This window comes from Lissotriton helveticus, chromosome 7, assembly GCF_964261635.1.
Source record: "Lissotriton helveticus chromosome 7, aLisHel1.1, whole genome shotgun sequence".
Taxonomy (NCBI): Eukaryota; Metazoa; Chordata; class Amphibia; order Caudata; family Salamandridae; genus Lissotriton; species Lissotriton helveticus.
The window spans coordinates 207626668-207653976 of record NC_136068.1 but is presented as its reverse complement, the minus strand read 5'-3'; the positions used below and the strand labels follow the sequence as shown (position 1 = coordinate 207653976).

Sequence of the window (27309 nt, the reverse complement as noted above, 5' to 3'; positions counted from 1 at the left end):
CTAGGCCTTTCCTTTCACAACCCTCACTTCACTGCTTTTGTTTTCACCTCCCACCACAAGAAGAACAAATGTGAACATTCTTCTATCGGAGAATTTCGGTTCCTTCCAAATATCACAAGGCTCATTTTCTTTTCTCAATCAAATGAATTAGAGAACGAGATCAATATGGTTAATACTTGAACTGGTGATAAAAATGAAAGTGTTGTATCATCGATAATTGGCTATCTCGACGAAGTGTCATGGCGCTTAAAGAATATGTTCTTCCCCAGATACATGCTACTTTGAAGAAAAAATATATCAACCTTAAAAAGATACCCTGCTGAAATTGGATTATGTGATCCTAAGGTTTTTCAAAGTTCTATGCAGCAGGTGCAGTAACCAACTACGTTCTTTTACTCACGTCAGATCTCCAAGTTTCTTAAACGTTTTCTTACAAATCGTAAAAAGTTTAACTTTCAGGAGTTCCTGCTTAAAGTCGAAATATTAAGAAGAGTTAACGTTTAAGGTGATCTTCGAATCAAGTAAGTTTCAGAGGTGGATGTATTTGGTCTACAGAAGAGAAATCAGATTTTCTTGTGATTAGAGGGAGCTGTGGGCTGCTAACTTTATTCTCCTTTCGCAAAAGCAGAGGCTGTCGCCTAGAATGTAAATTCTGAGGCTGTTCTGAGACATACAACATTCGGTATATCTAGTGGAGAATGTACATCTTATAATTACACAATTACATTACCTTTCAGGGGGTGTTTTGCACCCATACTACCGCATACCTCACCATAAGGGATGCTGTAAATGTAGACAGGGTCTACCCCCTGAGAAGCACGCAAACTACACTCACAGCAATAAAACAGCTCAACGGCTTTATACTGCCATGTTTAGCACAAATAATTCATAGCCGTACCCATGTATATTGGTTCAGCTGTTTCCAGAGGGAACAAAAAAGCAGCGCACAAAACCTAAAACAAGCATTGGCATAGCCAATAGGTCTCGCCTTTGGGACCTTATAAGGGTTTAGCCATGCAACAGTTGATGTTGCACCAAGGATATTGTGCTGCATAACTAAATACTTATAAGGTCCTAAACGAGACACCCTTTTGCTATGCCAATGCAGGCTGTGCAAAGTAATGGTTTAACAAGGTTTGTAGAGAATGAAGTTTTAGTATATTTTGAGTGGAAAACAAGGAATAACACAATGTTTATGTGTAAAAAAGACCAAATGAAGCTTTGAATGGAGAATTAATGGAGATACTGCCCCAATGTTACACAAATCCACAGGGCTACTATAATTCACAAAGCAGCACCAGTATACATCCTTATGCAGCAACTGAATAAGAGCTTAAGTGGCATATAAGTACACTACCCTTCAAAAAGTGACACATATGCCAACATATATCCTTCCACTCCTAATGTGGTACGACTTATAGCTATGGACACAATGTTGTTCACAAGACGCAACTGATCTGAATTACACTGTTAATTCTTAGCTATACACTTGTCTAGTTACAGCCCTGAAATTGCAGATCATGAAATTCTTCTCTCTAGTAGAGACGCTTGGATAAGACAAAATACATATGGCCTACCCAACATTGAAATTGATTGTTGAGCTATCAGGTCTAAAAAGTTCACCTTTCTGAGAACTTTGTATCATAACATGTTAAAAGCAATGGCCTGGCAGTGAATAATAATGCGCTGTATGGGGGAATATGCAGCTTTGGCACATCATATGGTAGATGTCTGGTTATGAAGTGAAACATGGTGCAAGTCACTGGCTTGAAATACTCACAATGCTCTGAAATGAGCAGGCCTTTGAGACCTCAGAGGCTTTCTCAGGAGACTCAGGAGAGGCAGGAATGTTTTTGTTTTCATCTTTAAAAGAGGGTGCTTCCTGCGGCAGAGCCTTCATAGTCTTCTCAGTGCTTCTTGTTTCATTGTCATTCACTGAATCTAGTTGAGCAGCCCGCAAAGCTGCAGTCAGTACCTGGACCTGAGCTGTAACATATATAGGGTAAAAAAAAAAAGAGTAATGTTTTAAAAACGATTTCATATCAGTAGTTCTGTCCTATTTTGAAAGACTTTCAAAGGTACAGAGCAGTATTATGGAGAGCAAAGTAAGCCACTAGACGTGACTTCATGAAATGTTAAGGGCTCTGACTCCACTCAAAAAACATTAATGGCTTCATACACAATTACTCAATCACAGACACTGTGGCATTTAATCCCATTTGCCCCAATTGGAGCAACAAAACAAATTAAAAAAGCCATCTATGTTTATTATGTAGAATGTATAGTGTTTTAAGCCAAAAATATATGTAGAGAAAAAGGGTGTAGCAAACTCTGAGGATATATATAGACCCTAGACCAGCGTGCAATAATATCTACTGTACAGTAACTGAATAAATATATGCTGAAACACTAATATATTCAAAATTATTAGATCTTTTTATTTCAGTCATTTTTTTATATTTTTTTGATTTTTACTTATTCATTTCATATTTTCCTTTAAAAATATTTTCAAATATACATGACAATCATATTCTATGGATGAGAATTTTTTACAAATAAAGTAGTGCAAAAACAATCAGTGTAAACAGAGCAAATAAATGAACACACTATCATCAACAACAGAAGAAAAAAAGGTGATATACGATATAACCAGTCGTTGGAAAATTGGATGAAGGCAAATGCGGTTGAATGGAACTACGCGCGTTTCGGCCAAAAATCAAAAAAATATAAAAAAAATGACTGAAATAAAAAGATCTAATAATTTTGAATATATTAGTGTTTCAGCATATATTTATTCAGTTACTGTACAGTAGATATTATTGCACGCTGGTCTAGGGTCTATATATATCCTCAGAGTTTGCTACACCCTTTTTCTCTACATAGATTGTATTCCCTACGAGTAGCTAACTCAGTACATTGTAGGGGCCCCCCTTTTTTCCATTGAATTAAGCCAAAAATATGCCTTCAGGGTTACAAATTAGAACTATATGCTGGCATGCCAACTCATCATACCAAACAGGCAGAGCTTAAACATTCTAGTTACTTTTTATGTTCTTCTATAATGAACTAGCAAATACATTCTTAGAGCGCTTTATACTGATAAGTAGGTGTTCATTGCAGTATAGTCTTAAAACATGGCACCCAAATGTAATATCAGTTAGGCAAACCCATCTCTGACTGACATGCATAATGTGTCTCCATCTACTCCTTTATGTTGCACTCAATTTCTATTATTGGATGGGTTAACCTCTGTTACACTGTACTTTTATAAGGTATTCTCCTTATAGCTAGTGACTTAAGATTTCCTCTTCTGGTCACTGACCCTCTTGTCTCCAAAGCAGGATTCTCTGTGGTGACATTTTTCACCTATGGTACCCCTTAATGGAGAGTGGTGCCGCCTTATCATTAACTTTCTAGGCTGGTTCAGTGTGCCCTCTACCTGCCCTTATTTCATTACTCATTGCATTACCTTGAACATCTGGGTCATCCATGTGCTCTTTTAAACTTTCCAGGACCTTTTTAATCTCACTGCTGGCTGCGTATGCATTGCAGAGGGATGCTGACTGTGTGTTGTCTTGCTCTTCTTCGTCCTTTTCACCATCTGTCTGAAGCAACTTCAAATCCTGGCTAATATCCGGTAAAGGGGAGCGCCAGTAAAGGAAAGAGTTAAACACATCCTTGCAATGATTAGAAATGGAATCAGAGGTGTTCATTCCAGGCCCAGGACACTCTCCAGTCCCCCTGATTTCCGGTGCTGATGTATGCTCACTACAAGGCAATCCATCTGTGCTCCCGCCATCAGAGGCGGTCACTCTTTCCACTTTTATGTCCACGTTTGTTGACTCCGAAGACTGTGGGCCATTTTTCTCAGTTGGTGGCACCTCAGCTGCATGGTGGGCCTGGGATTTGACAACCTCCTCTGCACTGCAAGTACACAATAAGCAGAGACTAGACTACAATAGCATATACTTACAAACAAAGCAGATCTAAAACTCTCAGAATTCAGGGCACATTTATTATGCTAGCTGCCACTAATGAGGTCTAAACGACACAATGTGTTTTAATTTGATATTGCATCCGGTGTTTTAAAGAAAGTCCATTAAAACATCAACATGGACGATAATGGTCAATATGTGGAGGACACACAATGCACAAACATGGCAGCTTATAGAGCAACTGTACCCTCTTGTAACAGTTTAGAAATGTGTCATGTAGAAGCCAACTGATTCAAATTACCATGTTGGAAACAGAAAACTAATGTTATCTAACAGTACCAGACTATGGACTCAAGTGTCTAGCAAGCAGAAGAACAAATGTGAAAACATGCCTGCAACTAAAAAAGCACAATTATAAGCAATCTACAAGTGGAATGATAAAGTGATTCAGACATTGTACATGTGTCTCACTGGAAGGGAATAATGGATCCATTGTCAAAAGGTCAAGGAAAGCAGTTCAGTACCACAGAAGCAGAGAAGAATAACCAAACCACTCCTTTTAGTTTATTCTATGGCTACTGGGCTTTGTTCTGCACTTGAGCGAGGTGAGAGGTGGAGATGACATGGAGAACCTTTAAAGTGAGAAAGATCTTCCTGAAGTCAAACCATGGGATCTGCACCACACGTAACAGGAGCAGTTCTATTTGAGTTTTGGACAACAGATCCACCATTCAACTTTGGGGGAGAGATAAAAAGAATAAAGAGATGGGGAGGCAAAGCACATCAGCACACAAGAGAGGAAAGTGGTGGTAAGTACAGAATGCTCCCTAAGCCAGCATCATGACAGTCATAGTCTGTGAATATAGAGTCCTTATTAGCAATCCGGCTCTAAATGCTTCACATATGGTCCTAATAAGTGTTATTACCCAACTGGCTATCTCTTGTTTCATCACCCACATGAGTCTGCTCTGCCAAGATTGTTACCTACAAATTCATAGACCGAAGATCGGGTTCCTGAGCTATTTTACCAAAACAAGGTGCTGTTATTTTAACAATGCATCTGTTCTTAATAGCATGCTATATATACACAGTGGAATAAGCTTTATCAGATAGAGCAGGTTCTCTGGCATTTCCATTCCCTATAGATTTTTACCTGCTGGAATCAACACTATTTTCACTAGAGTTGGAAGTAGTCAATAGATCTTCTGAAGATGGGCGTATGCTGAGTGTACCGTCCTCCTTGATATAAAGGCCAGCACTGGATGGGTTAGCAAAGGTAGAAATAAATGGACCCAAGGATTGGAAGGCAGCTTGACGAACCTGTGGTAATAAAAAAGAAAACTAAAATACAGTGGTCTTTACACTGAGCAATACAAAGCTATCATGGCAACAAGCAGTTCTGGGGCTTTAAGTTACAAAATCAAGCCATTCCTGTATGTGTTACAGGAACCAGTTGATGCTATGCCACGACATTAGGTGAATACATTGAGTAGAAATAATTATCAACGATTTACGTCACTCAAACGCTGATAAACCAAGATGTTGAAGACTGGAGGTATTCATCACATTTTAATGACTGCTTATGAATTTTCCACGCTATGGTTTTCTTACTCTGACAAACACCTCACTGCTGGCTACCCCTATCCACCCAAGCCTTCGCCTTTTCTTGGATGTTCTACCAATTTGAACTTTCCTGCAGGATGAAGAGACTATGACACCTTCTTTTTAATATTCCTAACGTTTGGACTTTGCCTACTAGTTGATGGAGATTACATACACTACTGACTCAAAGCAGCTTATTTTAACATTCTAAAAGAGTCAGTAAAAATAGTCCTATTAAGAAAAAAAACCAGGACTAGTTAGTCTTTCATAATACTTAAGTTCTGATCATAAACTGTGTATTAATTAAGAAAATAGAGGTAAATACTGAAAGACATAACGGAATTAAAAGTGATACTAAGATTAAATGCAATGAGATTACATTTCAACTTTGTATGAAGCTAGATACATCTGTTAAAGACAAATCAATAATTTCAGTTAATTCAATGGACTCAGGACAAGATAAAATGGAAAAAGTAAGAGATGAACTCAAAACATGTTATCAATGTGAGGGAGAACAATAATGGAAAATTGTGCATTCAGAACTAGGCATGCACAATCTGTGGAACTATTAAGTAAAGAAATAAAAAAAAAAGTGAATTTATACGTTGTTGCCAGATAAGGGCATGTTTTTACAATTACACAAAAGACCTTACTTTCGATACAATATTATTTTGACCTTTAACTTTATGGAATCAAATAGCTTCTCCTTAAAAGTGTGTCACAAACAACTGTAGTTTTGAAATTAGTCTACAGCAGGCGTGTTACGTTCATAAAAAAATTCAATCATCCAAGGGACGAAATGCTTCAGGAATCTAAGTGTCTTGTTTGTCCTTCGTGGGGTAAGACAGTGAAGGAACAAATTATGGCATCAATTGCATTATTACCAGTTAATGGGACAGAAAATAGCCAAATAAGGTTTGGTTTCTAACAAGGCACTGTTTGTTTGTAGAAGGCTTTATTTCGATAAAATGTTATCTTAAAAAGCATCGCAATAAAAACAATCTCACAATACAAATTCCACAAGATAAAACAAAAAAGGAATGATCATACACAGTATACCATCCAGTAATAAAAAGTTTGATAGCACATTAGGGTTAAGAACTGATTAAACATTATAATCATTTATCTTTAAGCCTTCTTGCTCTAATAATCCATACCCAGCTAAGAAATTTGGAGATAGCACAAACATATACTAGCCGAGTATCTGACATGAGGATTCGCAAGGCCATAAAATGAGACCTAGTACCCATATTCCTGCACACTGGTTTCAACCACCTAGATCTCGGGAGTTTATGTGCAGTGCATTCGAATAAGATATGGGGCACTGTTTCCAAGATCAGCGGACAGAATGGGCATGAGCTAAGGGTACTTGGGGACACGCTCCAGCGTGCTGTAAACTCACCAAGAGGAAGGGTGCCAATCCTAAATTTAAAATACAGCATGCGATCGCGCGGTTTGGTAATAAAATCAAAATAGGGCTCTAACGAGGGTGCATCCTTTAAAAGAAGATAGTTAGAAACAATCCTACCAATTTTTAGGATTTGAATATTTTTTATTATACACCCAGCTCCAGTAAATCTGCTTCAATTGGGATTTTGGCACAGCAGATCGAGTTGTCCATGCCTCCCCCAACCCAAGCTCAACAAGTAAAGATTTTACATTACGCAGCCAACTAATTTTTGTCCAACCAGACATAGACAGAATTTCTGCCAGCCCTTCCGCATAATGAGCAAGTTCCGGGACTCGCCATAGACGTGACCAAAGTAGCAATGGGCGGAGCTGGGCCTGGTCCTTAATTGGGCGATTCCCCAAATCGTACAGTTCCGGAATCATAGGTGTACTTTGGGGAAGGGACAACAACGACCTAAAAAATGTGTTCTCTGACAGGGTAAGCTGGTCAATGTTACAGGCACCCCATAATTCTGCCCCATACAGGGACCCACTAACTGCTCTTGCGTTGTAGATCTCTACAATGGGGGAAATAGGTTTTGTTGTAGAACTACACTGTTCTTTAATAAGTGTGCCTGTTACCCTTTTAAGAGAGAGGACCATTTTGTTAATATGAGGGCCCCAGTGCATTCGATCGGAGAGTCTGATGCCCAAATAATCGTATTCTGCCACCCTATCCAGCTGCACACCGTTCAGGTTTGGCGGAATTCCCATTTTTTTTGCCGGATTTAATACTAGATATTTAGTTTTACCGGTATTAATTACCAGTCCCCTAAGTGTGCAGAACACATAGAAACTATCGAGTAGCTTCTGCAAGCCCACTGGGGACTTCGAGATGAGGAGGGTGTCGTCCGCAAATAGCAGGGTCGGGATACGTTTGCCCGCCAGGGAGGGAGCATCTGCAGGTGTTCTTAGCAGATGCTCCACCACTCCATTAACATAAAGTGAAAATAGAGTGGGTGCTAGCACACAACCCTGGCGGACGCCCCTACTCACAGCTATTCTAGATGTTTTTTGGCCCTGGCTACCCCTCCTCACCTGGGCGAAGTTTCCCTCGTGAAGCTTGATTAGGATACTCAAAATGTATGTAGGCATACCCAGGCCCTGCAGAACCCCCCATAAGCTCTGCCTCGGCACTAGATCGAAGGCAGTCTTCAGGTCTATAAAGGCCAGGTAAAGACTGCCTCCGCCCAGAACAACTGTCTTCCAGTACAACAAATGTAGTCGGAAGGCTTGCTCGATTGTTCCCGTTCCAGAGCGGAAACCTGCCTGTAAGTCGGACAGAATTTTTTTGTCTTCGACCCACTGGAGGATTCTGCCTAATACTGCCTTCCCTATAACCTTTTGCGTGTAATCTATTAAGCTAATAGGGCGGTAGTTGGCGGGTTCGTCCCTCGAGCCCTTCTTAAAAATAGGGACCACCTCCGCCCCTCTCCAAGACTCCGGGATTGGCGCACCCTTCATGATGGCATTAGGGAGACCTGCCAAGATCCTCCCCCACTCTGAATAGTTTAAGCGCAACAGGTCTCCTGGAACCCCATCAGGGCCTGCTGCTTTACGCGGAACCAAGGAGCGAATAATCGCTTCAACCTCTTTTGCCGTGAATCCGATGGCCTCCTCCTTGGACAGCTCAAGGCTATCCAAAGACTGAACTTGTTCGCCGAGGGAATCAACAGTATATAGGGAAGAAAAGTGGGCAAACCAACTGTCACCAGTGATGTTGCAGGTGATCACAGAACTATCCGGTCTATTCCTTGATCTTACCAGATCCCAGAAACCTTGTGCGTCCTTCCCCGCACTGGCCTTCTTGAGGTCATGCCAAAACTTATCGGCCCAGTCCCTCTTTGCTTTCTTAATGGCCAGATTATAATTGTATCTTGCTACTTTGATCAGAGACGGCTGCTTGCCCTTAATTGCCTGGATGAGTAACAATTTATTTACTCTGCAGTTCTTAGAGTGCCAGCCTGGTTTGTCTCTGCGTTTCTGGCTCCCCTTGGAGTTATTACCTTTAGTCAAGAATAAATCTCCTAAAGCTTTAATTGTGCCACAAAATGTAGATGAAATAATAACCGGATTTGATCCATCAAGTTCTACTTTACTTTGGTAGGAAGCCAAAATGGAGCCAATAAGCTGGACCTTTCCCTCATCAAGCAGAACTCTGGGCCAATTGAGGCGTCTGCCACAATTTGAAGGGCACACCTCTGTCGAGGAGAGACATTCGAGGGGGGCCATAGTCGATAGGGAGCTCATCCATAAGGGATGCAGGGTCAGGGAAAGCGGATTATGGTCACTAAGGACCGTGGATACAACCACCATATCCTCCACACACTTCCATAACTGGAAGTCTAGGAGAATATAATCTATGCGCGACGAATGACCAACTCTATTATAAGTATCCGCCCCCACCATGTCCGAAACTGTCTTTCCATTTACTGCTCATAAATCAAATTCCAGTGCCAGAGCATTAAGTTGGACTACTCTGGAAGACCACCTTTTAACAGAGGGAATTGACAGCTGCGGAATACCCCTCCTGCCATCCTCTTCCATAATGTTAAGAAAATCTTCGGACGCAAGAGGCTCGAAGGTACAGTTCAGATCACCCGCCACCATGACTAGTGAGCCTTGCGTCTGATTCCTGAGCTCCTCCTCAAGCTTGGTGACAGTGGGCGATGGTAAACTGCCCCTCGACCCCCTGGCGTAGATATTAAAAATAGTTAATGATTCCCCTCTCCTAGGTCCATACAGAATCACTTTTTGTAAGTCAGGGGAATTAGCTTCAAATTGGGCAACACGGAGCCCTAGGGCAATATCCACCCAGATGAGTAGTCCTCCTGCTGGGCGGCCCCGCCCTGAACAAGAAGCAACTGCTGGAATATGATAAGTCGAGTAACCTACTTTATGGCAGGGAGCAAGACTCCATGTTTCTTGGAAAATGCATATATTATATGACCCAATAGTTGAGTTCCAATCTGGAAGATCGAGCTTCCTACCAATCCCGGCCAAATTCCAGCTAATGATTTTGAGATTCGGCCTGTCTGATGGGGGAACCGGGGAAGCCAACTCGGGGAGATCACATCCAGTAGCAGGACTGGGGGGTATAAGAGGAAGAACAGGTGGCACATTCACAATGTCAATACTTGGTAGGTGTGAAAACAGTTCTCCTAGGACAGGGATACGTGATCTTCTGTCGCAATTTGGTGTTACTGGAGCATGCATTCCCAGGGCTAGCCCCAAAACCTCATTATATCAATAGCCACTAGGCCATCCTGGAACACCCCTGCCTCTAGATGGAGGAAAGCAAGGGCTATTAGGAAAAATAGCTGGACGATAAAGCCCTCCAGGCTCAGTTCCCCTAAGTTCATAGCCCACAAAGTAGGGGGGCAAAATTTGCTGATGGAAATAGCTTAAGTCAAAAGTGCCAATCCCCGTGCTTCCATGTTTGGGTTGCTGGTTGCATATGTGGCTAACTGCCCTAGGATCGCCAAAATTGACCAAAATACAATCGCCACTTATATCCTTCCTACGGTCGCCCACCCAACTTGCTCTTCTTACATTTAAGATTTTCCCATCATGGTGTTTTAGAATAGGCCTATTTGTATTTAACCAGAACATGGTTTTATTTTTCAGTTCCTGGTAAGATTCATGTTTACCCTCCTTAAGTTTAGGGACCCCTGTTAGGACCACTACATAGGGGAGACATGCTGGGGGCAAACTAAGATGAACTAAACCCGTGGTTGCCTCAGCTATGGGATCTTCAGGGGCAACTGATGAAGGACAATTAGGGGCCAAGGGCCTACTACTGGTGCCATTAGAGTTGGAACCCAAGTTCGATATGGGTGTAATGTCTGTACCCAGGGCCTGAGAGTTACTCCCTCCTGCGTGGGATGCTAAATTTTTGGGGCACCTACTTTTGGCTAGATCATTGGAAGCCTTGGATAAGGCTTTCCCTGCAGAGGGCCCCTTGCTAGCACTCCCCCAATCTTGGGTTGCTGGCTCAAGAACTCCCCTCGAGTTGTTGTCGGATAAATTTGCCAACTCCCTGTTTTTTACCTGGAATTTTATTAAGGTTTTTAAAGAGTGGAAATTGTCCAGGGAGGTTTGTTCGAGCCTATCAACCCTTCCCTTTAGACATTCCAGGCTCTCAATAATGGGTGATAACAGGGATTTCATAAGTTTCTCTAAATAAATCAAGTTAGGCTCAAGAGTAGAGGGGCCAAGGGAGATAACGTCGCTATGACTTACAGTAGCCAGAGTGGCAGGCATATGGCGTGTTTGGATATTAACTACACCAACTGCCACATCCTTCACCCCTCCCCCTGCTCTATGATTTTCCCTCGATTTTTTGGGCTTCTTGGTGGATTTTGTACTCCCACCCCCTACACCACTAACAGCTCTTTTCCTTTTAATGGACAGCCCTCGTACTCTTAATTTTACTACTGCCGCTGGTTGCACCTGTAGGTTCTCTGTATCTACAGCCAAGGTTATGGGGGCACGAGCTCGAGCAGAAGCGGAACTCCCTGCACATACAGTTGCTGGGCCAGGGGTCTTATCTACCACAACAGGTGCACTGCCATCTTGGGCCCCTTCTAAAATAGCTATAGATTTGCAAGTAGCAGATGGTGTCACCACAGAAGTTACCAGCGGTGGGGCGATAGAGGGAGGAGAGAGAGTAGGAGAGATAGGAAAATCTATTACTACAGGACTATCTCTTCCTAGAGAGACTCTCCGCTCGTTATTTATTTTGTTAACTATTTTTACTAAGTAATTGTCCATAGTGGCCCCCCCAGAAGAAATGTTGTCAACCTTCAGTTTTGACATACTCTATGTAATATGCAGAGACAAGATGCTTATCCCAGATTGGATATCAGATAATGCGTTGCCTGTACCCTAAACAAGATCTTTAACAGTAGCAGAACACACAACAGACTTAACACACATAAAGGGGGAACAATGACCTGAGTATTTTGCCAGGGATCGTGGCCCAGACCAGACTCCTCAGGCCGCAGAGGGCCCGCCCTTTGCCCGGGCTTAGCCCCGGGCACTCCCGCGCAGCGCGGACAGATCTATTAAGTAATCAAGCAGGTGCGGGAGGGCGGGGCCGGGCGATGAAATCAGCCCAGGTGTGTATGCGTGCGGGGGCTCCTGGGACACTGAGTCCTTGCACAGTTCACTCCGCCTTCACAAGCTCCCCCTCAATGGACAGAGTCACCTCCTCAGGCCCACACGGACGATGCGAGGAGTGGGCTCCAGACAGGCAGAAATGCAGCAACAGTGGGATCGCAAAAACAGACTCCTCAAAGGCAGGTTCTCACCGGTCAAATGTTCAACAGGTCTTTTCAAGGTTGCGGGTGCGGGAGGGCGGGCCGGGCGATGAAATCAGCCCAGGTGTGTATGCGTGCGGGGGCTCCTGGGACACTGAGTCCTTGCACAGTTCACTCCGCCTTCACAAGCTCCCCCTCAATGGACAGAGTCACCTCCTCAGGCCCACACGGACGATGCAGCACTCGCGCAGCGGGTGCGGCGAGGAGTGGGCTCCGGACAGGCAGAAATGCAGCAACGGTGGGATCGCAAAAACAGACTCCTCAAAGGCAGGTTCCCACCGGTCAAATGTTCAACAGGTCTTTTCAAGGTTGCGGGTGCGGGCGGGCGGGGCCGGGCAATGAAATCAGCCCAGGTGTGTATGCGTGCGGGGGCTCCTGGGACACTGAGTCCTCGCACAGTTCACTCCGCCTTCACAAGCTCCCCCTCAATGGACAGAGTCACCTCCTCAGGCCCACACGGACGATGCGAGGAGTGGGCTCCGGACAGGCAGAAATGCAGCAACGGTGGGATCGCAAAAACAGACTCCTCAAAGGCAGGTTGATGTAGCCTTCTTATGCAAATCTACTTTCAAGGACAGGAAGTAGCAGTTGCAAGGTTGGAACGCCATGAGAGTCTGTGCACATCCACAAATGTACATGGTTAAGGTTATTCACCAACTCCTATCCAATATCTTCCCATACTTAGAAAGGGGGTAATTTACTCTTTACAAGGACAGAATTAAATATTTTTCTATAGTGTAGGGACAGTGAATTTGCAAACACTGAGCATATTTGATATAAGCATGTATTTCTGCTTATGTAAAATCTTAATTCACAAAATTGCTTGATTGCTTATGTGAGGACAAAAAAAAAATCACAAAAATATGCTAGGAATACAGTTCCCAAGTCTACTATTGTAAAATCTTGAAAATTCCTGAAAGTCGTATGTCTGTACCAATGCAAGGATATATGCCTGTGGAAGCACTTTAAGCCTCTAAGCCACTCCATGATATTTCAATCTATGCCACTCCACGCTTCAACACTACCTGCTACAATACTGTCCTGTACTCTATAAACCTCCACTTAATGAGACTCAAGTGGACAATAGTATACTTACGATTTAAAAGACTTTTTAATTAAAAGCCATCAAAATTCAATGAAAAAACCCAAAGATTAAACACCTAGTCATAGGTTAGGAAACCCTTGTTTATTCTTTATATACAAACCAAACCACAAACATTAGAAAATCTAAAGTTATAGTTTTACCTTAGTTACAATTTACGCAAAACCTTTAATTCACTATAACTCCTCTCTCTCTTCTCTCTCTATCATACTACTTACCCAGTATGCATCTGTTCTTCGCATGTACAGCTGTAGATTCACATGCTTTGCATAGCCCGCCATCTAGTGTTGTGTCCGGATGTTTGCACTTTGTTTTTGTTCGAAGAAGTCTTTTCCACTCACAAGGTAGGTGACTCCTCCTTTTGGTGATAGTGCGCATGGGCATCGGCTCTATTGTTAGATTGTTTGCCACAGAGGGCGATAATGGGATTAGTAAGAGATGTCCATGTATATATGTATCTAAGTAAGATATTACTGCAACAGGTAAATGTACCCGGGGAGGCAGGTGGGCACATGGGAATCTACAGCTCTACATGCCAAGAACAGATGCATACTGGGTAAGTAGCATTTTCCGTTCAAGGCATGTGAGCTGTAGATCACATGCTTTGCATAGACTATACAGCAGTTATCTCCCAAAGCGGCGGCGAACCTGTAGCTGATGCAGTCGTCTGAAATAGTGTCCGTAAAACTGCGTGCCCGACACTAGCTTGCTGTCTTGCTAACACATCTACACAATAGTGTTTTGTGAATGTATGAGGTGTAGTCCATGTTGCAGCTTTGCAGATGTCATCTGTGGGTATATTCCCTAAGAATGCCATAGAAGCCCCTAGTTTGCGTGTGAAATGTGCTCTATGGGGAATTGTCAGTGTTCATTTTGCCTTTGCATAGCATGTCTGAATGCACTTGATTATCCACCTTGCAATGCCCGATTTTGATATAGGATTGCCTTTATGTGGTGGCGCAAAAGCAAGAAAAAGTTGTTTCATCTTTCAGAAATGTTTTGTCCTTTCTACATAGTAAAGTAGTGATCATTTCACATCTAAAGTGTGTAAAGCACGTTCTGCCACAGAAACGGGTTGAGAGAAGAACACCGGTATAGGAGAGTAGGGTCTGCAATCCTATGATCACCCAGATTTTTGCTTTTTGCTGCACTGGTTTACGACTTTCCCTGGCTGTGGGCCTGCTAATCAGACCCACAGCCTAGCTGTTCTCTCTATCCAAATTGTACTCAGGTACTGAATTGGCCCTGGGCCCTCTCAAAGTCCCTGTACCCAGGGCTGAGGTGCACCCAGAAGTCTCCCAGGGGCTGAAGCATGTATTGTGCCACCCCTGGATTGACTAACTAAAACTGACACAACTGGCTGCACGACAGCTGGGGCAAGGTGGTGTACTCACCCTTTGCTTTAGATATAGTATACCTATATCTAACCCTAAAATGGACACATAGATCTCCTATCAGTCACTCCTATGGCAGGCCTTAACAATCCTGAAGGCAGAGTGCTTGGAATCGTGTGAGATGGTGCTCTGGCATGAGCTGAGCCTGTCTGCGTCTTTCGGGATCCATCCCTTAGCCGTTTCCATGATATCGCATACCATATACTCTTAAGTGCATTATAATCCTCGCGGTTATGTGCCAACTCTGGTATCGCTTTATCAAAACATGTCGAGTAAGGTGTCATACGAATTGGAATACTAACCCCTCGCCAATTCTGGCGACGGGGTTAGCATTCCACCCTTCTAGAGGGACACGACATGTATGTAACCCCTAACCCCGGTTAAAGTCAGACAGAGCCTTAGCATCCACAAAATGGATGCTGCCACCGAGACACAAGTCTGCCCTCCTGCTGCTGGGAGTCCTCCCAGAGCAGGAGATAAGGACAAAGGGTTTCCTGCCAGGGGCGGTGCCAGCACCGTCCCAGACAGGGTTTTGTGTATTGTAGGTAGGCAGGGCTTTAGAGGAAGGTGACTGCACGTGGCACCCCGGTGCTCACTGTGCATAGGCTGGCTGGAACCAGTTCCAGGGTCACTCCAGACCCTGTGCTGGGGAAAAGCCCGCCAAGGAAGTGGGTGTAACCACCCCCCTCCTAGTCCCACCCATAGGGCAGGACTTAGTCGCGTGCCAGCCCCTTTTTACAGGATAAAGGTAGAGACTGGCCCCCTTCCAAATCAGATCATCTTTGAATCCTGAAACTACTTTCCACGAAAGGAACTCAAGACTTCTTCCTAAGATTTCTCCCTTGTGACTAAGGAGTAGTCACCCTGCATCCGCAGGCACCATCTAAAGAACACTGCGGTCTGCTGCAAGTCCTTCCTCCGGAATCCGACTGCCCAGCTCGACGAGAACCGGCTTCCCTGGCACCTCTGACCTCTACCCACCTCTACAGCCAAGCTGAGAACCGTGGGTGCGACGAGACCTCGAGGGACCGGCCATCTTCAAGACTGCACGACTTCTGCACAGCAAGCCCGCCGAGTAATTTCCTGGTGAGTGCTTTGGGGTCCGAGAAGCCCCGACCCTGAGCAGCTCCAGCCCCGAAGTGCAGCCTCCCAGCATCTCCACGATCTGCGTGGGGCCCTTCTGCTTTTTGCTGCTCACCGTGTTGTTTGGCTACTAGCCCGCTGGCTTGTGGCCTTCTGAACGACGCCATCACTGCTGCTGGTCTGGTTGCTCCAGACTGGCCCTTGCTCCCTTTCCGAAGAGGAGCACCCCGGACCCTCCTGGTCCACTCAAGACGCCATTTTGAGTCCACCGCGTGGGCTTGAATTAGCCAAGGCTTGTTGCCCAATCCTGGGTAACTTCGACGCCGACAGCTTCATCCATCGTGGGACAGCTCGCCTCTCCATCCTGGTCGCCGACAACGCCTCCTGGTCCGTGAGATCTGCAGAGCCAGCGTCGCCCACTCACCTAGTCGAGGTGACTACCATCCGGTGCCCTCCTGGTGCCCACTGACTACTGGCTAGTAGTCACGAACTTGGTCCCCTCTGCTTTCAGGTGTCATCCATCTTCCAGATCCAGGCTTGGATCAACTCGAACTATCTTCACTGGTCGCCTGCGAGCATCTTCCTTCCAGGCTCCTGGTCCGGCAACGAGGATTCCCGACGTCTTTTGAGACCTATGCAGCTGCAGCCCCTGGGCTAGGTAACTTCGGCATTTCGGTGCCCCAGCATAGCCTCACTATCCAAGGGTCAGGATCCACTGTCGTTTTCTTCCTACCAGGTCGGGTTCGCCCGTAAACACTAACTTTGCCTTTACTAGCCTCCATAGACTTTGTCCCGCATCCCGCGTGAGAGTGCACACTCTGCACCCGAGTCCCCTAGGTCTCCTAGAAGTAATCTAACGATTCCCTAGTCAAGTCCTAGCGATTCCAAAGCCTATTAGTACTGTACTTACCTGCTAGTAATTTCGCATTCCACTTTTAAAGTATATGGTTTTTCGTGCCCCTCGGGCATTTGTGGATAACGTGCTAACTTAAGTATTTTCGTAAGAGTTTTGTTGTGTGCCTAGCACCCTGTCCTCATAAAGAGTACAGGGTTGTTGTGATTCTAATAAATACACTGTTTATTTTCATAACACTTGTGTGGTGTCCTTTCACTGGGTGTTCAAGGGGTAATGTGATGGTAAAACAGCTGGCTTAACACGCCCTCTAGAGTCTTAGCCTTAGACTGCTCGTATCCATGCTACTAGGATAGCTGGTCTATAAGGTTGACTTACAACCAATCATCAATAAGGGTTGTTTGGACTGATATATAGTGATCACTAGAATAGTGAACACTGCACATCAGGCCAACTTCTCACAACCGGTAACTCAACAGATTGGTTGTTATGAAAGGCAGAAATTACCTTTGTTGGGAATTTAGGGTTGGTTCTAAGAACCACTTTGTTTTGGTGTACTTGTAAAAATGTTTTTTCAATGGTAAATGACTGAAGCTCACCCACTCTCCTCGGTGATGTTATAGCTATGAGGAAAGCTACCTTCCAAGTGAGAATTGTAGTTTACATCTATGCAATGGCTCAAAGGGTGGACCCATCAGTCAATGTTGAGATTCCACACTAGAGCAGGTGGGAGTCTTGGAGGAATGATTCTTTTAAGTCCTTTCATAAATGCTTTAATGACGGGCACTCTAAAGAGAGACAGATGTTGTCTATTCTGTAGGTATGCAACTATTGCAGCAAGATGAAAGCGTATGGAAGAGTACGCTAAATTGGAACGCTGCAAAAGTAATAAATATCAAATTATGTTTTGAACTGCAGCGTCCAGCCGATCGATTTGATTGTTATTGCAGTATATCACAAATCGCTTCCACTTTGCTGCATAGCATGCTCTTGTTGCAGGACGTCTAGACTCTTTGATGATGTTCATGCAGTCTGGCGGGAGATTAAGGTAGCCACACTCTAAGATTTCAGGTGCCAGATCGCAAGATTGAAATGACTGGGATCTGGATGTCTTATCTCTCCTTGGCTCTAGTGAGAAGATTGGGAGTGAGATGATGTTTTTAGTGAGAAACTGCGGAGAGCTCCAACAGTGCTGTGAGCATAGGTTGCCGAGCCCATTAGGGAGCAACTAGGATTAGTTTCAGGGACCCCTGTCTAAGCTTCCGAACCACTAATGGAATAAGTGGAAGTGGCCGAAAAGCGTAGGCAAATATCCCTGACCAATTCATCCATAGTGCATTGCCTTTGGACAACAGGTGTGGATGCTTGGATGAGAAGCTTGGGCATTTTGCATTTAGGTTTGTGACTAACAGATCTATGTTGGGAAAGCCCCACATTTGGAAGAATGGGAGGAGAACTTGAGGGTGGAGTTCCCATTTGTGAATCTGTGAGTCTTTGACGACTGAGCAGATCTACAATCTGATTGTTTACTCCTGGAAGGTGTTCTGCAAGGAGATATATTTTGTGACGTATAGCCCATCTCCAGATGATCTGTGGTAGTTGTGACAGATGGAGAGAGTGTGCACCCCTCCTGTTTTTGTACGTAGTACATTGTGGTCATGTTGTCTGTACGCATCAGGGCAGCTTTGCCTACTAGATGTACTTGAAACGCTTTGAGCGCTAGAAAAATTGTTACCAGCTCTAGATGATTTATGTGAAGGTGCTTTTGCTGCAGGCTCCACATGCCCTGAATTGTATGCATCTGGAGAGGAGCTCCCCAACCAATGAGCGATGCGTCTGCTGTTAGCACTATCTGTGGAACCGGGTCTATGAAGGGCTGCCCTTTTGAAAGGTTCGGTATATTCCACCACTGCAGAGAGTGATGGGTGCGGCCGTCCACCAACACTAGATCTGAAAAGAGACCCTGAGCCTGATTCCACTGACGTGCTAAGCACTCCTGAAGGGGGCGCATCTGGAGTCTTGCGTAAGGGACTATTGGAATGCAAGACACCATCATCCCTAGTAACTGCATGAACACTTGAGCTGGGAATGAGTGTTGAGGCTGAAACTGACAGAGTTGAGTCTGCATGTTGTGGATTCTGGCCGGATTGGGGTAGGCCAAAGCCTTTTGTGTATCTATTGTGGCTTCCAGATACGTCTGTGTGTTGGATGGATGTAGATGGGATGTGGACAGATTTACTGTGAATCCAAGATAGTGGAGAAATTGCACTGTTTTGTGAGTGTGGCGTAGACCGCTTTTTTGCAAGCTGGTTTTTATGAGCCAATTAACAAAATATGCGAAGACGTGAATGTGTGTATACTTTGTAGATGAGCTGCTACTGCTGCCAGGCACTTGGTGAAAACCCTGGGTGCGGTAGTTACTCCCAATGGGAGCACCTTGAACTGATAGTGCTGGCCTGCTAAAAAGAACCGGAGGTACTTGAGGTGAGCAAGGTGTATTCGGATATGAAAATAGGTATCCTTAAAGTCCAGAGTGGACAGAAAGTCACCTTGTTGAAGGAGCGGGAGCACTTGCTGGAGAGTGCCCATGTGAAATTTTACCGACTGAATGTATAGATTTAGTTCCCCGAGGTCTAGTATAGGCCTGAGAGAGCCGTCCTTCTTGGGAATCAAGAAGTACAGGGAGTATACCCCGGCCCCTTGATATTTTTATAAGACTGGTTCTATAGCTCCTTTCTCGAACAGAGAGAGAACTTCTTGCTTTAGAAGGGTAAGATGTTCCTGTGACATTGCATGATTATCTTGGAGGGATGTTTGGGAAATGTCTGCAAGTTCCAGGCAGTAACCATATTGGATAATTTGTAAGACCCATTTGTCTGAGGTGATTGTGTTCCAAACAGGAAGAAAAGGGGAGAGATGTCGCCCGACAGAAGTGGAATGATAGGGGGTAGCGGAAGGAAGTCACTGCTTGTTTGCGGGGTAAGTGCGTGTGGAGTTAGCCTCTTCCCTTACCATTGTTTCCTTTAAAACCTCTTCTGAATTAGCCTCTTGATGAGGGTGATTGGTTTTGGCCTTGTAAGAGGGGGGATTTTCTGTGGAAATATTTTTGGAGACACCCCTGTAAAAAGAGCGCCAAACTCCTATTCGCGGTTAACTGAAAAGCCCTCGTGGACTTTGCGACCTCAGTGTCTTCCTTCATCTTTTCCAGCGAGGTGTCAACTGCTGGACCAAAGAGGTGTTCCTTGTCAAATAGCTGGTTGAGAATGGAGGCCTGTCCCTCAGGTTTGAACCTTGAAATTCTCATCCATGCATGTCTTCGTAGCAGTACGCTGGTGTTTACTGCACACGCTACTGTGTCTGCTGCGTCTAGGGCGCACATGATGGAGAAATTTGTGATAAGTTTGCCCTCCAGGATAATATCATTTGCCTTAGATTTATGCTCATCAGGCATAAATTGCATACGTTTTTCTAAGTCATCGTAATGAGCCCTATTATATCTGGCTAGCAAAGCCTGAGCATTGGCAATGCGCCAGTGATTCATTGCTTGTTAGGCTACCCTTTTGCCACAGGCATCAATTAACTTGGACTCCTTATCAAGAAGAGGGGACTCACCTGTGGTGAGAGTTCGCTCTCTTGCAAGCATTAGAAACCACAAGAGAGTCTAAGGGCAGCTGACCCTTGATGTAGGCAGGGTCAGTAGGTGCTGGTTTATTTTTCTTTTCAACCCTGAGATTGAGGATTCTTGCCCTTACAGGATCTTTGAAAACCTCATTTGCATGTTTAACCATTTCCTTAAGCATTGGCAGTGTATGTCTACTTTTTTTAAAGAGGAATTAGGGTCTCAAACAATAAGTCCTGCTCTGAAGCCTCCTTATGTAGTTCCACCCCATGGTAATGAGCAGCCCTGTTAAGAAGCTCAATGTAGCCTATATTGTCATCAGGTGGTGATGGCCTGTACGGGTATAAGTCAGGGTCAGTATCTGTGTGTGGGTCAGTGTCATAATCCTGCCATAGGTCAACATCTTGTGGCCTATCCTCATACCCTTCATCATGTGGGTCAGGTGATAGTGGTGGTGAATTAGTAGGTGTGATAAGTGATTGAGGATTAGTAGGCGAAGGATGGGAACATAAGGGGAAGTGTTAGTACCCACATTCCTTTTCTTCAGGGACATGTGGTGCTCATCCTGCTGGCCCAGTTTCCTTTTTTTCAGGCAGCTTGGCATGAACATGTCCAGTATCTGGGTTATTAACCAGTTCTTTCTGTTTCGGAACCGAAGGTGGAACATCGGACCGAGGATCTTTTGGCGCGGTCTTTTTATCTTTATGTTTCGGTGTCGAAAGCTTCGGCTTTGAACTCTTCAGTACCGAAGATTTAGTCTTCGACAAAGATGGAACATGGACCAGTACATGCTTGGATTTTGACACCGAGGATCGGTTTGGCGCCGGCATGGGGCCGACTCGGTCCTGAGCTGGAAGTTCTCTCTTTGTGTTTCGGTGCCGGGCCCGCGCGCGAGGTACTCTAAACATTTTCTCGGTGCCGACCCTGGCCCGCAGGCATAGGAAGGACCAGTGCCTTTTTTGTCTTGTGTTGTGGGAGCAAGGGGGTTTCTGTACTTGCGATACACTGACCCGGTGTAACTGGCTCCTCTTCTTCCATGTCAGAGTCAGCCTCGTACACGGAGATGTGTTCTTTCCTGACTCCTTAAGCTTGTGTTTCTTCTCGGTATCTTCGCCATAGATGTCAGGTACGGAGCCACCTTGCTGTTGCATCTCGTGACTTTGAGCCCGGCAGTCACAAAGTATCTTCTTCTATCGAAACGATGGCACGAGTTGCAATCTTTCTCGTTGTGTTCAGGGGATAAACACTTCGTGCAGGTCGGTGCACGGAAATTTGGCACGACACCCGGGACAGAGCTTAAATGGAGTCTGTTCCATCGACTGCTAGCGAGCCCGACGCGGGTAGGCTCAACGGCTCTCCAAGAGTTTCCCAATCGAAGTTATTTGAGTCTAAATGATACGCAGAGAATGGGAAAAGAGATCGAGGAACAATACTGTTGAGGGGAGTGGATTGCACGTCAAAGGGAACCCGAGAAACGGTGCCGAACCAGGGCTTAGCAATTCACATCCGAACCCGATGGTGGAAAAAGCAGTCTGACAATGGAGCCGATGCCCATGCGCACAATCACCTTTAAGGAGGAGTCACCTACCTCATGACTGGAAAAAAATTCTTTGAACAAAAACAAAGTGCAAACATTCGGACCCAACACTAGATGGGGGCTATGCAAAGCATGTGATCTATAGCTCACATGCCTCAAACAGTATTTTTCGACTTGCATATAACTTTGGTGCCGTTTGACGAATCTTCTCAAAATTTTCCACAAAAAGTGCCACACTTTGTTTAGCTGTGCAAGGAAAGTTTTTGGGGTGATTCATCAAGCGTGGGCGGAGAAAAAGGGGCTGTAAAAAAAAGTGTGTTTCCATTGTTAATTCTCAGAGATTTTAGACACGACTACAGCCTTAACCACTGAATGGAATTACACCAAATTTGGCAGAAAGTCAGATTATTGTACAGAAAGCATGATTTTAATGATTTGGGGAAAATCTGTTCAGTAGTTTTTGAGCTATTAAAGGGAAAACAAATTGGTAAATCTAGAGGCACAAATTCTTTGTGAATCCAAGTGCCCACAGCAAAGCTGTGATTGGCTGACCGAAACCTGTGTAGAAAGTTGCAGCTGCCATTTTAGATATTGAGCAAAGGTCCTCAGCAGTAAAAATTCATAAACAATGTAGAAGAAGGGTGTTAGGGTATAGGTACCCTGGCCCCATGGGTGCAATCTAGTGGTCTTTGGGGATCCTTGAAAGGCCAGAATACACCCCAGAACAATTTATTTTTCCATGTGAAAGAATTCGCAAATCTTCTGCGATGCTCAGCAAACCCCCACCCCCACTAAGTACCAACAAGGCAAATACAAATACACCCACTCACCGACCCACTCAGGCACACCCACTAAGCAGTCTCACACCCACTGACAGACCCACTCAGAAAGTCAGAGACCAACTTACAGACTCAGAGACTTACACACCCACTACAGTCCATATATAGTTAGGAAATAACAGTAAGAAACTGCAGACCTTCACTGAAAAAAGACAAAGGTTACAGGGACTCAGATTTCACATGCACAAAACCATAGAAATTCAGCAGTTATAGTTGCCTGAGCTAACTAACGCCCCCGCAATGTACAGCATATGACCTCACATATTACATCACTCGTCATGGCGAGTGACATCTCGGATGACATCTCAAATGACTTCACTGCTGACATCATCAAGTGATTGTGAATGTTTTCTAAACCTTCATGAGTGTTAAACATATTTACTAAGGTACTACAAAAGTTAAATTAGTATACTTTGTGTACTCCTAATGAGTGATACTATTTCTAACATACATTATGTGAGTGGCTGTGTGTATTGGTGTGTGAGTGGGTGTGTGAGTGGCTGTATGGGGGAATAAGTGTGTGTGTGTGGCTGTATGGGGGAATAAGTGGGTGTGTGTGGCTGTATGGGGGAATAAGTAGGTGTGTAAGTATCTGTATGGGTGAAAAAGTGGGGGTGAGTATCTGAATGGGTGAATAAGTGGGGGGGTGAGCAGCTGTATGGGTAAGTGAGTGGCTGTCTGAGTGGTTGCACTGGTGAGTAGGAGGGTGAGTGGCTGGATGGCTGGGTTTGTAGCTGTGTAAGTGGCTGAATGGGTGAGGGGGTGGCTGTTTGAGTGGGCGTTTGGTTAACAAAGTAGGTGTGTGAGTGGCTGTATTGGAGAGTGAGTGTCTATGGGTGAGTGAGAAGACGGGTGAGTGAGAAGACGTGTCAGTGCTTGTATGGATGTGTAAATGGATATGTAAGTGGGTGTGAGAGTGGTGGTATAGCCGAGTGAGTGGCTCTGTTGATAGGATATATGGGTGAGTGAGTGGTTGCATGAATAGGAGTATGGGTGAATGAGTGGGTGTGTGAATGGCTCTTTGGATGAATGAGTGGGTGTGTGAGTGGTAACTTTGGTTTTTAGGTGAATGAATATCACTGATGACATCTCAAATGACATCACTGATGACATAATCCACATGACCACACACACCCACTTATACACCTACTCACACAACCACTCACCCATACACCCACCCACCCACTCACACACACATACAATCACACACTACTCACCAATATACCTACTCACACAGCCCCTTGCCCATAGTCACTCCCACAGCTACTCACGTATGCAGTTACTCACACACTCATACAGCCACTCACATCCCCACTCACTCACCCATACTGCCTCTCAAAATAGCCACTCACACCCATATCACCACTCACACACCCACATAAACACATTCAGCGGAGGCTCCTCCACTAAGGCGGAGGAGAACTGCCCCACTGCATTTTGCACAGTAGAAAAAAGACAAATACAATTATAACTACACTTATCATTGTTTTATTTTTCCGCTGTCACGCAGGTTTACAGGGCAGGGCTTGGCTGTCATCACAGTCAGCAAGGAGGCGTGGTGGGCACTCAGACTAATCAAACGTAGCATTGCAGTGTTGTGAGTGGCTTAGGGTAGCCTGGGAGTGCTTACTGCTTCAAGCAGGAAAATAAGAGGGCAAGACAGCTGTCCGGTAGCAGGGTGGTGGGGATATAAAATATATTTTCTATCCCCACCACCCCCGGCCGACCCATGCTACTCGATGGCAGAAGCCACTGCTTACATTCAAATTCATACAAGCACTCACACGTCCACTTACCTACCCATACATTCACTCACACAGACACTCTACAATAGAGTGACTCACACGCCCCTCAATTAACCGAACACTCACTCAAACAGCCACTCACTCTCCCATACAGATAATCACACACGGATACACACAGTTACATAGCCACTCGCATTATACAAGTTAGGAATAGTATCACTTGGAAGTACACAAAGTATACTAATTTAACTTTTGTAATACCTTAGTAAATATGATTAACACTCAAACTTAAACTGTAACGTCCCTGTAACCTTTGGCTTTTTTCCGTGAATATATACGTTTTACTTGCCTTAAATATGCCTGGTAAAAGTATGGGAGGTAAAGGCATTCGTTGTTATGCCATATAATCTATTGATAATAACTAATATCTGCGTACCTGTGGAAGATATTTTAAAACACGGTGTTAGAGTTTCCCTTCTTCCCAGAGGCATAGTAAAAAGCCTCCGAAGTTAAGAGTGCAGTTCCTTTCAACTGGTAGAGACCAAAGAAAATAGTCCTGTTTACTTTGATCTTTTCCTCTTTATATGACGTAAGGTACCAATGATGACAACAGTTTCTCAGTTTAATGCAAGAGATAAACGTACCCATCTACACGGGTCACTGATGAGATTAATGAAGAGAGGAGAGAGCTTGGTCCTTCGAATTTCACTGGAGGTGGTGTAGGACACAGCCATGAAGCATTCTGCACAAGCTTTGCGCATTCCCCATACGCTATCAGAACACAGCTCCAAAAACTTGGGGATCTGTTATAACAAAACACACAAAAAACACTTATTTAAAAAATTCAGATTAGAGAAAGCTAATACTTTTATTTCATTGTTAGATGCTCTGAAACAGTAGTGTAAAAAGGTGCTTTAAGACTACAAGAAGTACACAGGGTAATAGAAAGACATGCAGTTTCTTTACAGTGCTTAGAAAGAGAAAACCGTGATACATAACAATATATAAAAGTATACTATTACTAGTATTGTACTACGGAGATCAAAATACTCCATGAGTCTTTTGAAGACTTGTCTCAATACACTGTCGTGTTCATCCTCAGTTTGACCATAGACTAGTATGTCGTCTTGGAAACACATGGTACATTGTACACCCTCTAAGATCTTCTGCTTTGCTTTTTGAAATATGGCTGCTGCAGATGCCAGCCCAAAGGGCATTCTTTTAAACATGAATGCCCCGAATGGGGTGATGAACGCTGTGAGTGGTCTTGACTCTGGATGGAGCTCAATTTGGTGATATGCCATAGATAGGTCTATCACACTAAAGTATTTTGCAGGACCCATTGTGCTCAGCATTTCATTTATTATTGGCAATGTATGTCTTTCCACCCATATATTGTCATTTATACTGCGCAAATCCACACAGAGAGGGATTCCTTCTCCATTAGACTTGGCCGCGATCACAATTGGTGCCAACCATTCTGTGCAGTTTATAGGTTGAATTATATCTAACTCGCATAGCTTGCGCAACTCCTCCTCTAAGGGTATTTCTAACTTGTGTGGCACAGGGCGTAATTTGTGTACAAGTGGTCTAGTGTTGTATTTCAACTTGATCTTATGTTGGTACTTGTGCAAACATCCTAGCTCCTCTTTAAATAACTGTTTGAACTCTTCACAAATATTTTCACTCTTTTGAGACCTGTTTGTGAGCAAAACCTGTTCAACACTATTGGGGTCTAAGATGATACCCAGCTCTTTCTGGTGGACCCACCAGAGTAAGTTGGAACCTGAATTCACCACATACACTGTCCCATACGTTTTCCTGTCCTTAAAACGTATCTGTACATTTTTCATGCCTACCAGGGGTATTATTCCTTTGTTGTATCCTGTGGGAGAAATGTCAGGCATTTTTAAATCATTTACATTGCAAATACCCGCAGACATAAAATCATCTTTGTTCAGTAAGGTGAACGGGGAACATGAGTTCGCGAACATTTCCACACACTTGTTATCAATGAAAACATCGCACTTTGGATATATAGAGTTTACAGTACTATCCAGATCCTTTAACTGCAAAATTATCTTTCCTCCTCTCTGCTCTATACACTTTACTTCCTTACTTGTGCCCCTCTCAAAATTTCTCTCCTGATCTCTGGTGTGCGGTTCTCCATCTTTACACACCCTCGCGAAATGCCCTCTCCTATTACATTTTTTACAGGTGACATATCTGGCAGGGCATTGGTAAAAAGTGGCAAAATGGTTATTGCTGCCACACCTGTAACATTTGGGACCTTTCTCCTTAGTTTCTCCCCTATTGCTGTTATTCTCTTTTGACCTCACCTTGTACACTTCATTCCTGTCCTCGTCATTAATAGAAGCCACAACCTCGCTACTGGGTTTCATTTCCTTAATGCATCTTGCGGTATGCTCAACTGATTTAGCTATTTCAATAGCCTCTCTTAACCCTGGGTTTTTCGCCAGTAATTTCTCCTGAATGCGTGGGTTATTGGTGCACCTCACTAGTTGGTCCCTTATGAGAGAATCAGTTAAACTACCAAACTCACATAGCTGAGATAGACCCCACAATGATGCAATGTAATTTTGCACAGATTCCTGTTTATCTTGGCTTCTCTTGAAGAACTTGTGGCGTTCTAACACCACATTCACCCTTTCCCCAGAATGTTTTTCTAATCTACTCATTGTCTGCTCATAGACATCTATGTCACCTTCCACCTCCCCCTCCTGTACTTGCATAGGCAGGGATTCATACACTTTGCGCCCCTGAATGCCCAAGTTATGCAGCAAAATATGTTTTTTCCTTTCTGCCTTGT

General features: G+C 44.3%; 1 protein-coding gene across 2 annotated transcripts in view; it reads right to left on the bottom strand.

The window, feature by feature from the left end:
- The window catches only part of LOC144768360 (serine/threonine-protein phosphatase 4 regulatory subunit 1-like), a 393513-nt gene that overhangs the window by 82128 nt on the left and 284076 nt on the right, over nucleotides 1–27309 (bottom strand). For both annotated transcript variants that reach the window (XM_078651958.1, XM_078651957.1), the window contains 4 exons: nucleotides 25124–25282; nucleotides 5089–5255; nucleotides 3470–3924; nucleotides 1781–1986 (listed from right to left, as the gene is read on the bottom strand). In XM_078651958.1, coding sequence (XP_078508084.1) covers nucleotides 1781–1986; nucleotides 3470–3924; nucleotides 5089–5255; nucleotides 25124–25282 — 987 coding nt within the window. The remainder of the gene's footprint in view (nucleotides 1–1780; nucleotides 1987–3469; nucleotides 3925–5088; nucleotides 5256–25123; nucleotides 25283–27309) is intronic.